The sequence below is a fragment of the Sipha flava genome, unplaced genomic scaffold (genome assembly GCF_003268045.1).
Source record: "Sipha flava isolate LNK unplaced genomic scaffold, YSA_version1 250_pilon_pilon, whole genome shotgun sequence".
Classification (NCBI taxonomy): Eukaryota; Metazoa; Arthropoda; class Insecta; order Hemiptera; family Aphididae; genus Sipha; species Sipha flava.
This window is the reverse complement of record NW_020272902.1, coordinates 37185-50266: the sequence shown is the minus strand read 5'-3', so window position 1 is coordinate 50266 and position 13082 is coordinate 37185. Positions and strand designations below refer to the sequence as shown.

At 32.8% G+C, this 13082-nt stretch overlaps 1 protein-coding gene across 1 annotated transcript in view; it reads left to right on the top strand.

Annotated features, from left to right (window-relative positions):
• Positions 1 to 9730, top strand: part of LOC112684507 — a 213947-nt gene extending 204217 nt beyond the window's left edge. Inside the window, exon 4 of the mRNA XM_025556058.1 lies at positions 9061 to 9730. Within this exon, the coding sequence (XP_025411843.1) occupies positions 9061 to 9304 (244 nt within the window). The 3' untranslated portion in view covers positions 9305 to 9730. The remainder of the gene's footprint in view (positions 1 to 9060) is intronic.
• The last annotated feature ends 3352 nt before the right edge of the window (positions 9731 to 13082 follow it).

Sequence of the window (13082 nt, the reverse complement as noted above, 5' to 3'; positions counted from 1 at the left end):
AACTATTCATTATACAAATATAATACATTTTTTATATTAAATATTACAAGTCATTTATTATATAATTGTTATATTTGATATGTATATTGTATATGATACCTCCCTGTTTTTTCATCAAATAAACATTGTAATATTATAACGTTACTGTGGATATATCAGCTTGTTTGTTTGTCATCAAAAACATTTTTGGTGTAGGACCGCAAAAAAAAGTAGTTTCATAAATCTAGCTTTTTGTGCGTTACCTATAATTTAAATACATAAATATAACATACAAATCAAGTTATAATGAAATAATTTATAATAATAAATATTTATTGTGCAATTGAAATATATAAATTTGGATCATTATTTTTAAATTAACAATTTACTTTGAAATTATATTTTATGAATAGTTTTTTTATTTTATTTATTTAAAATACATATACTTCTTTATCAGTAAATGTTTGTCTTTGTTCGAAAATAACTGACCAATTTATTTAATCTCATTGTTGATTGGTTTGGTCGTCATTTGTTTTACTACTTACTGGTTTTTGACTACTTTTAAAAATGTTTCAAACATTTTTATTACGTTTGTACTAAAAAATAAATACAGACCTAAATAATTGTATCAAGTGACATGATTTTCTCTATAGGGTTGATAAAAAAATCTCCATCGACTTACAAGAAAAAAAATAAATTTTTCAATGTCTCCTTTGCGTGTACTCTATAAAGCTACTTTTCACTTTTACACTTAATTCATATAATACAAAAAATGTACTTGAACAGTTATATATATACATTGAAAGTTCTGCGGGATGTATTCGTGCTAATTTGATGTTTTAAATGTTTTTTTTACGTGCCTATGCCGTTTACCTACTGTTGTATATGAAGCACAAAAATTATTATAAAATCACTTAAGTACTTTGTTAAATCTTTTTTTTGATCTTGTAGGTATGCGCTGAAATATAATAAATATAACTTAAAAAAAATTAAAAAAACTATCATCGTAATATTCCAAATTAATAACAGAGTTGGGCATTAGTTGAATAAAATATTATTCAATTGATTTTTTGAATAAAAAATTAATCTTCATTAATTTAATTTTATTATTGATTTTTATTTTTATTCATTATTTTAATTTGTATTATTATTCTTTATTCATTATTCAGAGATTTTTATTTACTACTAGCTGACCCGACAAACGTTGTTTTGTCATATAAATTATTTCTAGAGAATATTTTGCTAGAAAAAAATAACTAATTAAATATAGACATGTAAGAATGTGGGTAAGGATAAGGATGTAAGGAAGATATATGGCGTGCTATGAATGGTAACGAAATATAAAAATGAAAAAACATCAAACATTTATTTTTTTAATAATTTATTAAAATTGATCCATTAAAATAATATATATCGCTAATTATGACAATATAAGTAAAAAACAATATCTATCCCTTAATGCAACAGAGTGTACAATATTTTTTGTAATCCCATCTTTCGCAAACACAAACTGGATGGCTCGAGAGCACACCACGTATAATTATCCGTGTGAAAAATATGATGTGCTCAAATCTAAGCTACAGACATTGTTTGGCTTTGAAACTTATTGATAGTCATTGCAAATGCCAATCTAATTGGAAATTTAAAGCGTTTAAATTGTATTGGCACATCTGTGGGTATAATAGAGATTCGCGGTAATAATATATTTTCACCTCGGAATTTGCCATTTAAAATTATGGCTTCGATAACATTTTTCATTAATTTTTTAACAACTTATCGCGTGTCGTTGTACAACCGTGGTAGGTCAAATTATGAAGCAAAATAACCGAAGAACAAACCTTCAATTGTAAATTATGCGGTGGCATGCCTGGTAAGTCCAATGAGTTTAAAAACTCTGTTAGATATTTTACAGCTTCAGTAGCTTAGCAAACTATATCTATAGATTTGTATGACACCATGTCTCCTGGTAATAAATGTTTATCTTGAGATTCAATTCGTTGACGTCCACATTTTTTACTACTAAAATTGCCCTTTCTGCCAGCCACTCATGATTTATGTATTGTCTGTGCACATTGGAAAATATCTAGTCAATGAGAGCATCTTGCGAATAAATGATTGTAAAGAAATCGGTCGGTAATTTTATACATTCCGTTTTATCTGTAGTAACTTTCCCATCTCCAATATCTAACAATTGTTTTGAGAATCTTCTGCACGTAGCTTTTTTTGATTAAATCGCAAGTATCAAAATCGTTCGCTCTCTGTCTTTACATACATTTCGACCATGAATTGTTGACGAAGCTCATGATATCGTAGAATAATTTTGTCTTGATCTCGTTTAATCATCAACCGATATGCATAATAATTTTTCGAACTAACATTCTTATTTGTTTTGACACCTGTTGCGGGATCTTTTTTTGTTTAATATTTATGCAATAACCGTCATTTACTACCAAAAATAAAATTAATAGTTTTTAAATAGTTTTTTTTATAGTTTTTTAATAGTTTTTTAATAGTTTTTTTAATAGTTTTATTTAATAATTCATTTTCAATTGTGCAGTTATCGACCGGGTCAAAAAAGGCTATTTTTAGGGTTTTTCCAGCAATAATTCTAATTTTTCTCGCCGTAAAAACCATCCTTGAACTTCAACGAACATTTGAAAAAAAGATTTGGCCAAATTGGTCCAGGCGTTGTTGAGTTATGCGCTTACCAACACATTTTGCGATTCATTTTTATATTATAGATATTTTATTAATTATTCAGTTATTCGTTATTCATTATTCGTTATTCGTTAATCCCTATAATCATATTGTTACAGAACATTTGTCACACACACACACACACACACACACACACACATGTAAAACGGTCCTTCTCAGGACCAACAAACAACAAGAACAAATATAGACCAATCACAGACCGTAATTAGAAAAACACTAAAAAACAATACCAAAATACAACTTACGGTGAAAGAGTGATGTCAATGGTTAGGGGAGGAAGGAAATACCTATCAAGGGATATCACTAAATTCATCGAAGGAGAAGAATACTGTGATCAACATAAGACGAAGGATACGAGACGGACCGAGGGATAGGAAAAGAGAAAAAAAACGATGAGGACATGAAATAACGAGGTCGAGATGGCATCATCAAATAGGGGATGAAAATACCTATCCATAGACACCATCCACGACCTAATTGAAACAAGGGGAGAGAAGCTACCACCGGAAACGTAGACGCGACCAGACACCAGATGAACCGATTACAAGAATAGTTCACTAGTCGTTACGTTAATATGTTTATAAATCGGCGCCCCACCGCTGACAAATTCAATTACATATTTATCATCATCACTTTCGTTCATACCACAAATCAGCCGTTCTAACCGCTACCTCAACAGGGTAACAGCGCCCATACTCACACTCACAGCCTGCTCATCAGTTCGCTATGCTGTCATCAACAGGGTACTAGGCACCCATAAAACAGCCGTTTTCACCGCTACGTCAACAGGGCATCAGCGCCCACAGTTAAGCCTTCGAGAAAGCAAAGGTCTCAACGTTACAGCTGTCGTGAGCTCGCGCTCCCACATTGCCGCAGAAACCCCATCTCCCCCTGAACAACGCTCTCCTTCAATGGGCCGTAAAGCCACAAAGCGTAAAGGAGCTAGCTCTCCCTCTTTACTCCCTACTCATAAGACAAAAAAGGCACTCCATCAAATAATTGTTAATCCTAATACACAAATAGACTTTACTCCGTATAGCTCTGATTCTTGCTCTTCTACATCATCCATCCGCACAAACACTCAAACTAAACCAATAACATACAAAACAACTATCCTTACACCAACTATCAAACTATCAATTTCCAACATATTTTCAAACAACATATAACAACTTCCGACTGCCCAAAACAAATCTAAGCCACCCCCTCCTATCTTACTGAGTTCCAACTCCTAGCGTCAAATTGCACCAACTTTATACCTTCTACCTGATCTGAACCCAATATTTCTCACTGCAAAATTTTCCGAAAATAACCAAATTTCCTTATCATCCACCGATACATCACATTTAAGAATTATACGGAAAGCCCTCATATCACACAAAGTGGATTTCCACACCTTCAGTCTTCCCTATGAACGCTCTCTAAAAGTCGTTTTAAAGGGCATCCCCATTGACATAACCACTGAAGACTTAAGGGCCGAACTCATAACCTATAGTTTCTCAGTCAAATACAGTCACCGTTTTGGTACCCCCGAAAAACCTATACCGTTATGTTTAGTCCACATAATCGCAAAAAATTCGCTAAAGACATATTCCTACTCCAATCGCTTTTCTACGTTTACATCACGGTTACAGCGTACAAATCTTCTAGTCCGGCGCAATTCTTTGCTTGCCAACGCTTCGGTCAAAGCTCCCAGAACTGTGATCACCCCCTGCTTTGTGTTAAATGTGTAGGAAATCACTTCGCTGCAAACTGCACAAAAAAATTAGAACAGCCGCTTACTTACTGTAACTGCGGTGGCGTCAATATCGCAAATTTCCGTTTTTTCACTGAACAACAAATTCTATAATTAAGAACCACAACACCCTTTTCTTCATCACCAATTATTGCTCCTCAATCCATGCCATCGCAAAAAACCGACACTACTAAATAAAACACTCCTCCGCCCCCTTCATTATCCACAAACTACGCTGAAGTCATCAAAAACTCAGCTCACCCATCAACCAAACCATCGGTCCTAGACATAAGTCTAACAACTATTATCACTCTACCATCAAATCTCTTGATCGTTTTCTCTTCCGGCACAGACCTAAAGTCTCTGCTGAAAACTACAGTCAAAACCTTCCTATTCTTACTTTCGCCCCAAAATGACTAACCTCAAAATCTTATTCTGAAACTGCAATGGTATTAGCCATAAACTTAACGAATTACGTCTCATTGTATCCCTAATGAACATCGATTTAATCCTACTAAACGAAACCCGTATCCCCCCTTCCCACAAATTTCACATTCCATACATATAAAAATGACCTGCCTCTTATTCGTGGCTCACCTGCGGACGGGAGCACTGCTGTTCTTATTCGCCGACGTATCGTCCACCAACCAGTTACTCTAAACACAGACATTCAATCTTCTTCAGTTTTCATTCAAATTAACGGCCTTGATGTACTAGTCTCAGAAATTTACAAAACTCCCGGGGCTTTACTAACAACAAACAACTTAGATCTACTAACACATAGTGCCAAATGGCAAATATCAGCTGGCGACTTTAACGTCAAACATCCTTTATGGCACAGCAACTCTACTAACGCCACCGATAGAAAACTCTTTGACCACGTACAACACTCTGACTACTTCATTTCCCCTACATATAGGGCACAGACCTGATATCCTTTAGTCTCATAAGACTTCCTATTCCAACACAAATTTCCAACCTAAATGAACTATTATCTGACCATAACCCAATCCTACTCGAAATTCTAAATACTCCAGATTCCTCGTCTCCTCCAACTACCAATCGCTTCATTAACTGGAGAAAATATACTAACATACTCACTAACTCACCTAACTTGACCTCATAACCACTACATAGTGCGCAATCAATTGATTTAGCAATTGAAAAACTGACTAAAAACATATAACATACTATAGAAGCTAGCATAACTACCCCAACCACAAAAATTCTTTCAACTCCTTACCAAACCACATACAAGCGGAAATAACGGAAAAAAACAGATTACGCTGAAACTGGCAAAGGTACCATGACTCGAACAACAAACGCGAACTTAACTCAAAAATCTCCATTATCTGAAATATTCTCATAACCCACAATACCGACCAATGGGATATTTTTCTAAACTCCCTAGACCACTAAGACAGCTCCTTATACAAACTTAACAAATGTCTTCTTTACAAACGTCCAGCCTCTCACCCTCTCACTAGATCTAACGGTCTAGTATTTCCAGCCAAAGACCAAGCTGAGCTAATGGCAGACTCTCTAGAACTTCAATTTAATGCAAATCCTAGCCCTGATATACCGGAAGTCACCGCAAATTATATTTCACTAACAAACCTATCCATCAACTAGTCAAACATTTTCACCATCCCCGGAACCTTTCAACAAATCATCCATAAACTTCGTAAAAAGAAAGCCCCTGGAGATGACCACATCACCAACACAGCTCTCAAATTCCTGCCTAGCAACATTTTACTATCCTTAACCAAAATAATTAACTGTTCTTTTAGAATCAGCCAAAATATAAATAACGACGTCCAAACAGCTTCTATCTTCCTTGACATGGAAAAAACTTTTGACCGTGTGTGGACCAAAGGCCTCATTTACTAACTATCCCAACTCAATATTCTGATCGTAATCATTAAAATCATCAAATCCTTTTTATCTGAACGCACTTCTACTATTAAAATCGAAGACTCCTTTTCATCCACCAGACACATCCGGGCAGATATCTCTCAAGGATCCTGTCTTTCCCCAACCCTCTACAAAACTTACATTAATAATATATCAACAACTCTTAAAGCACAACTATCACTATTCGCAGATGACACAATATTCTTTTTATTACTTACAAAAACTCTAAAAGTGCAGCTATCCAGCTACAACACCAAATCAACCTAGCGCTCAGTTGGTTTCACCGCTGGCACTTTAAAATTAACGCAACTAAAACCGTAGCCGTCATATTCGGGTGCAAAAATACTACAAACATCCCTAAATTATTCATCGAAAATCACACTAATAACTAGTCTAAACACGCCAAATACCTCAGAGTTACCATCGGTCGCAAACTAAATTTTGCCCAAAACATATCCAACATTACTAAAAAAGCAACCCGTACCCGTGGAATGTTCTACCCCATACTAAACAGAACTAGTCCCATCCCAATGGCAACAAAACTTAACATTCTCAAATTCTACATATCCCCTATCATCGCTTAAGCAGGTTCTTCCTGGCCCCCCTTAATTTCTTCCTCACACTGGCGTAAAATTGAATCCGTCCAAAACATTGGGATCCGAACGATAACGGACATGTCTACTTTTGTTAAAAATCCTATTCTTTTAAAACTTACAAATTCGAATCTATCCAACACCTAATAAGATCTCAATCCAAAACTATGTTTTATAAAAACTCTTTTTCCAACCATAACCACATCAGACTTCTAGGTAAAACAATCTCTTCTCCATTCACAAAACTTACCCGTATCCTAAATCCCTACCCGTAAACATGAGCAAACCAACAATTATAACTAAACCAATCCAAATCCAAATCCATCCCTTAACATTCATCCACTAATAAAGGCGCAAGCCTGGTGTAGTAAGTAGCATAGTCTAGTCCTGTTCGAAAATAGTTTTGTCTAGAATATTCTCGGGGTAGTTCGCGAGCACTGCCGGTCTACGATCGGGCGCATGGCAGCACGTGTTTCTGGGAAAAAATCGGTTTGCAAACGGCACAACCGCGTAATTTCTAGAATTTTCAAGCTACCGTGCGCTACGGATATAAAAGGCCGACATGCCTCGGACTCCATACAGTTTGTCAGTTACACAATCAATTAGTTGTTGTTGTAAACTATACAATTCATCAGTAGTGATCGCCGGGATTACTTTTTTATAATATTTTCATATCGCGTACTGTCATGTTTTTATCGGCATCGGGCCGAATATTATATTAAAATAGTGTATATTGCGTTCTGCCGGCAACGAACCGTAGCATTGTAATTATTGTTTTTACGTTTAATATACAGTCCACTTTTTAGTTCATTAAATTGTGTTGGTTCAGTGTTTTATCGACATTATTATTACCTGACCAGTCTCTTACGGTGTTCTATACACCCGCAAAACTTAAACCCGGATATAGTCGCCAACAAGTCCTATAAAGCAAAGCGACAAATTTAACTTCTTCAACTTCCACATCAACTCTCAAGACATCAATCAAATCATACAAAAGGACTGAATTTAATTTTGAAAAGGAAGACTTACGAAGATACCAGCAGCCGCGACGATCTTACAAGTGGTCCTGTACAGCCAATCAAAGGCCCGAAACTGCCGCCACAGCTGAAAGCCCAACACACCATCGATACGATTACAAGCACCGTCCGCAACGGAAGCAGACAGTGCCCACCGAACGCGGAGTAAAGTCGGAGTTGACGATCGAAGACCCGGGAAGCCCGCCGCTACTCGTCCAGCGAGGCACAGACTACCACCGGCCAGTAAACACCAGGCCCCTTGGAAATACTGCCAGCCATCCGACCGAACGGATCCAGAGGAATTATTCCAGCACCTACGATGATCGGACCAACACTCGGCTGCAACTCGTCGTCACCAAAACACCACTTTTCAGCACTCCCAAAATACCGAGGCACTTAATCTAGTTGTCCTCCCTGGATTCGGCTCGTCGCCGGTGTACCGCTTAATTAAGTCTGTACCGGCGACGGTCAATCCCCAGACCTATAACTGTATATAACGCATAACACACCCGATATTGTAATATTAGGGCCCGGCTAACACTCACAAGCACCACCGACTATTCCGAACCACTTTTCCTAGTCTGGTCGAAACACGCCGACGCTTTACTAAACCCTTTATATTGTATGTTTATTTATATATTACATCAAAATATTGGAATGTGGTTACCTTTAATTACGTGCATTCATATTCTTCACAATCCGGAACGTCACATCGAACGTTGCGTTTCAATATAAATAATAAATTTAAATCATAAATAATGATGTATCATATAATAATAATAAACTTATTATTTAGACTTAAATAATATATATAAATGTAATACATATTAATACATATAATAATTGACAAAAATAAATTAAATATACTTTTATATTTAATATCATTATTTGATTAATATTATTCATGATTTTAACGAATAAATTTATTCTAAATAATTATTTTATTCACGAATAAAACTATTCAGAATAATACTATTTAATAACAATAAAAAATTATTCTTTATTCATAAATAAATTAGTTATTCATACTTTTATTTTTTATTTTTTATTATGTCCAACTCTGAATAATAGTTATAGTTATGGTTTATTTTTTTATTTGTTTCAGATTTGGTTCCGTAGCATATGCAGAACTAGGAGATGAGCTTTTTGACACGGACATGATAGATGGAGACACAGTGACGTTGTTGAACCCGACGAAATCTCAGGATGCCAATGACTATTTATACGAGAAGAAAAACAGTTTCAATGAGTATGATTTGGAATCATGCGCGTCCTACCAATGTCTAATGCATGACCACCAGTGCAAGTCTCAAATGAAATCCGAAGAGGATCTGTTTCTATTCGAATGACCTCGAAGGCTAGTCGCATCGAACCGTCACCGGATTCGATCCGACACGCTAAAATTGAAAACCTTGGGTAAAGTCGAAAAGAAACTACACCGGTTCAACAAGATCAAATTGGGTCCGCGCAAAAATTCCACGAATGGTATACGTGTCTCGGAGAACCAGGTGGAAACGACAATCTATTAGTTACTGCGAAAAATGCTTCAACATCTTTTCGAACACATCTAATAAGTTTGTACTTCCCACATGATAATAATATTATTTATCTACGCACTCTCGAAAAAATCAAATTACCACGGTCTCAGACCAGAAGCGTGTCGAGAACCTTATCTTATTAACTGATTCATATCTGATAGTCTATTATAGATAAAATTATTGATATTAGAAACATAATTGTATTACAATATGTCATCATGTACTTATTAGTTATAATATTACATAAGAATATATAATAATTGAAAGCATCGATTTTATAATTGTTTAACGATTAGGTTAATTACATTAATATTATAAATAATTGTGATTAATCAACACTACACTAAACGAGAAATCAGACGGTCTTAGTGTGTTATAGAAAGCTCTTAAAACCATATCATCGGTATGGTCCTGTCTGAGCACTCTACGCTACAGTACCTAAACACACATTAACTTAGCATTTTTACCCATTAATTATTATTTATTTGATAATTAATGTACTGTTTTCGTTTTGTAAACAATACATTTTATGTGATGTATCTTGAACGTATCCTTTATAGACTATGTATAGTTAATAAGTCTGATAATTATATTGAATCAATTTATTATATAGTTTTCATATATAATATATCAACATTTAATACTATACCTACTTAATACTTAATCGTTTGAAACGTAAATTGAACTCTTTTACCATTGTAAATTTCTTATTAATCATATCTGAATTATTTCAACTATAATAATATATCCTTAGTATTGTACATATAAGTATAAAAATGAATTATATGAATTACGCATGGAATATTTTTAACTTGAAGTAGATAGTTCAAGTATTAAATACTAGTTTAAAGTTGAAACTTTTTTTTAAGAAATATCCGTGATAGAGAATGTTGATGTAGATAATAAGTCATAAGTATTTAAACAAAATGACTGTTATTTTTTAATATAATAATACAATAATATATTAATTTAATATAATAATAAAAAAAATTAGAAATAAAATCCTAATAATTGACAATTTAACAAAAAGTAGTTAATGAAATAGATAATTAGTTAACTGTGTAATATGAAATTTTTTTTTTTAAAGATTTAATTTAGTGTTTATGTCAATTTTTGATTTACTCTGGGAAGTTTAATAATACTCTTGTTTATCTTAATGTAATTTGAAAGATTATGTGATGTGGTAGTAAAATTAAGTTATTGTATAATAAAATAAAAATAAAATATTTTCTTGTAAACTTTTTAATTCTTTAATAATGTAGTGCTTTGTAATGAAATATTCAGAAACTTGAATGTTAGTCTCTAACCTACATATTGCACAAGAATGTATTCCTTTTGTATACATTAAACAGAGTCAAAAAATATCTATAAGTAAATATCTTGACTTAAAGGTAGCCTTGTATATGATATCATTCTATGCATAAGATTTTCGTATTGTTAATTCAAATTTATTGACGAATGGAAACGTTATACAGCAGAAACCGTTTATCACGACCAATTGAAAGAACCGATAAAAAGTTGTGATCACGTATTTACGTACTTACTAATCAAATCCGTTTAGGTTAGCTTATCACCATTACAATATCATTAAACGTTATAATGAAACGTAATAATTGTTCGTTATACATAACGTTATAGTTATATATAAATATATATTATTACATAACGTTCGTTATGTACGTTAATTATTAATGATAATTAACCCCGCGAAACGTTATTGTATTTTAATTCGTAATCGTATTAAAAAAGATGATCCATTGTGGTACGTGTCATTCGCATGTATTCTCATCAATGATATTTTTACCGCTATCGTCTCTTCGTCCACCCTTAGTCGCATTGCCACTCCACTATGCCGAACTTACAAGTTTCTATGCATTATCATACTGGGCACAAAGATAATTATTTGGATACATCATAGACAATGCCATTGAAATAGCGTGAAATACGATTGAAAAGAAAGAAAACGTGATGGTTGTATATATTTTTAATTATTTTATTTTATTTTTTATTATTCATCAAAAAAAAACCCTCGACAACAGTTACCATTGGGTGGTATTAATATTATTACAATAGATCTAAATTAATATAAATAAATATGAGTACTTGTTGTAAAGTAAAAATTTAAACGTATGGAATTGAAGCTTACACTTTATTTGTTAGATCTACTGTGATAATAAATTTGATTGTGTTGGAAAGTGAATTTGGAACTTGGAATCCTGGTTGAGAGTTGCAATGAGTGATTCTGGAAGCTTAGAATTGTATATATCCGTGTTATATGTGCGGCACTAGGTAATTATGTGTTTTATGTTGATAGCAATCCTACATGCGGTAGCTATATTACATTCAATGTGGTTTAAACGGATCGATAAAATGTTGGATTGAAATCGTTTGCTACGATTAGTATTTGAAATATACAATAAACCTTATAAGTAGATGTTGTATCTTATAGGTAATTCGTTCGACCAATTTAACGAATTGCATCGGGTCAAATAGTATAAAGCAGGAATGGAAAACGTTTTTGATTTTTTCGTTTTCGTTTTTGTTTATTGATTTAAAAAATATCGTTTTTGATTAACGTTTTTAAAAACGTTATTTTTTAATAGTGTTTATAAACAATGTTTTTCAAAACGCTATTTTTCTTTAATGTTTCCAAATAACGTTTCTGATAATTTTTTTTTTATATATTTTTATTTTTATACTTAACTTATAATAGTTAAAATGAATATTCAATATACTGAATTTAGGAATGCACTTAAGTTATAATTAATTATTCTTAATATTTAAAATTTAAATTTCAAATCAAAATTATAATTCAAATTTTATATGAAAATAATAAAATTCAAAATTTTAAATTAAAACGTTTTTAAAAAGTGCATTGGTAAAGACGTAATGTAAAACACTATTTCAGATTTTTATAAAGTCATGTTATTGTTACAATTAACTATAATAGCCAATAGGATAATGAGTAAGTATAATAAATTATAAAACAAAATCAATTCCTAATCAACTGTTAAAATCAATAGATAATAATATAATCACATTAGCTTAATTACTCGACTTCACACGGATCATTCTTGGCCGTGACATAAGTTTTAATGGATTATTACTTTACACTATTTAAATCCAAGTTTAGTGTAACTGTTGGTGGTTATAAAACAAATAAAACGAAAGTTCAAATAAATCAGTATAGCAATTTTGGTGATACGCTGGATAACCGCATTTTCTGGTTCCAATATTTTTTAAAATTCCTTCTTATTGCATGTATTGAATATTGGAGAGACCACTATGTCAAATTTCGAGTTCATATAGTTTTGAGATGTAGCGATGATCAATGAATGAGTAATATCTGACTAATTTATTTTGGATTATTATTTTTTTATTTATTCATTTTATTGAGAAATGTCTGAAAATTTGAAGTTTCAAATAAATGCTATTTATCAAAGTGTATTTGAAATACACAATATTTTTTATTTTTCCTTTTGTGGTGCGTACATAAATAAATCCAGGTGTGTAGCTAGGTATTTCAAAAGGGGGGTGTTATTCAAAATTATACACAACAAAATAATTACTTTACGTATACTTTATTGTA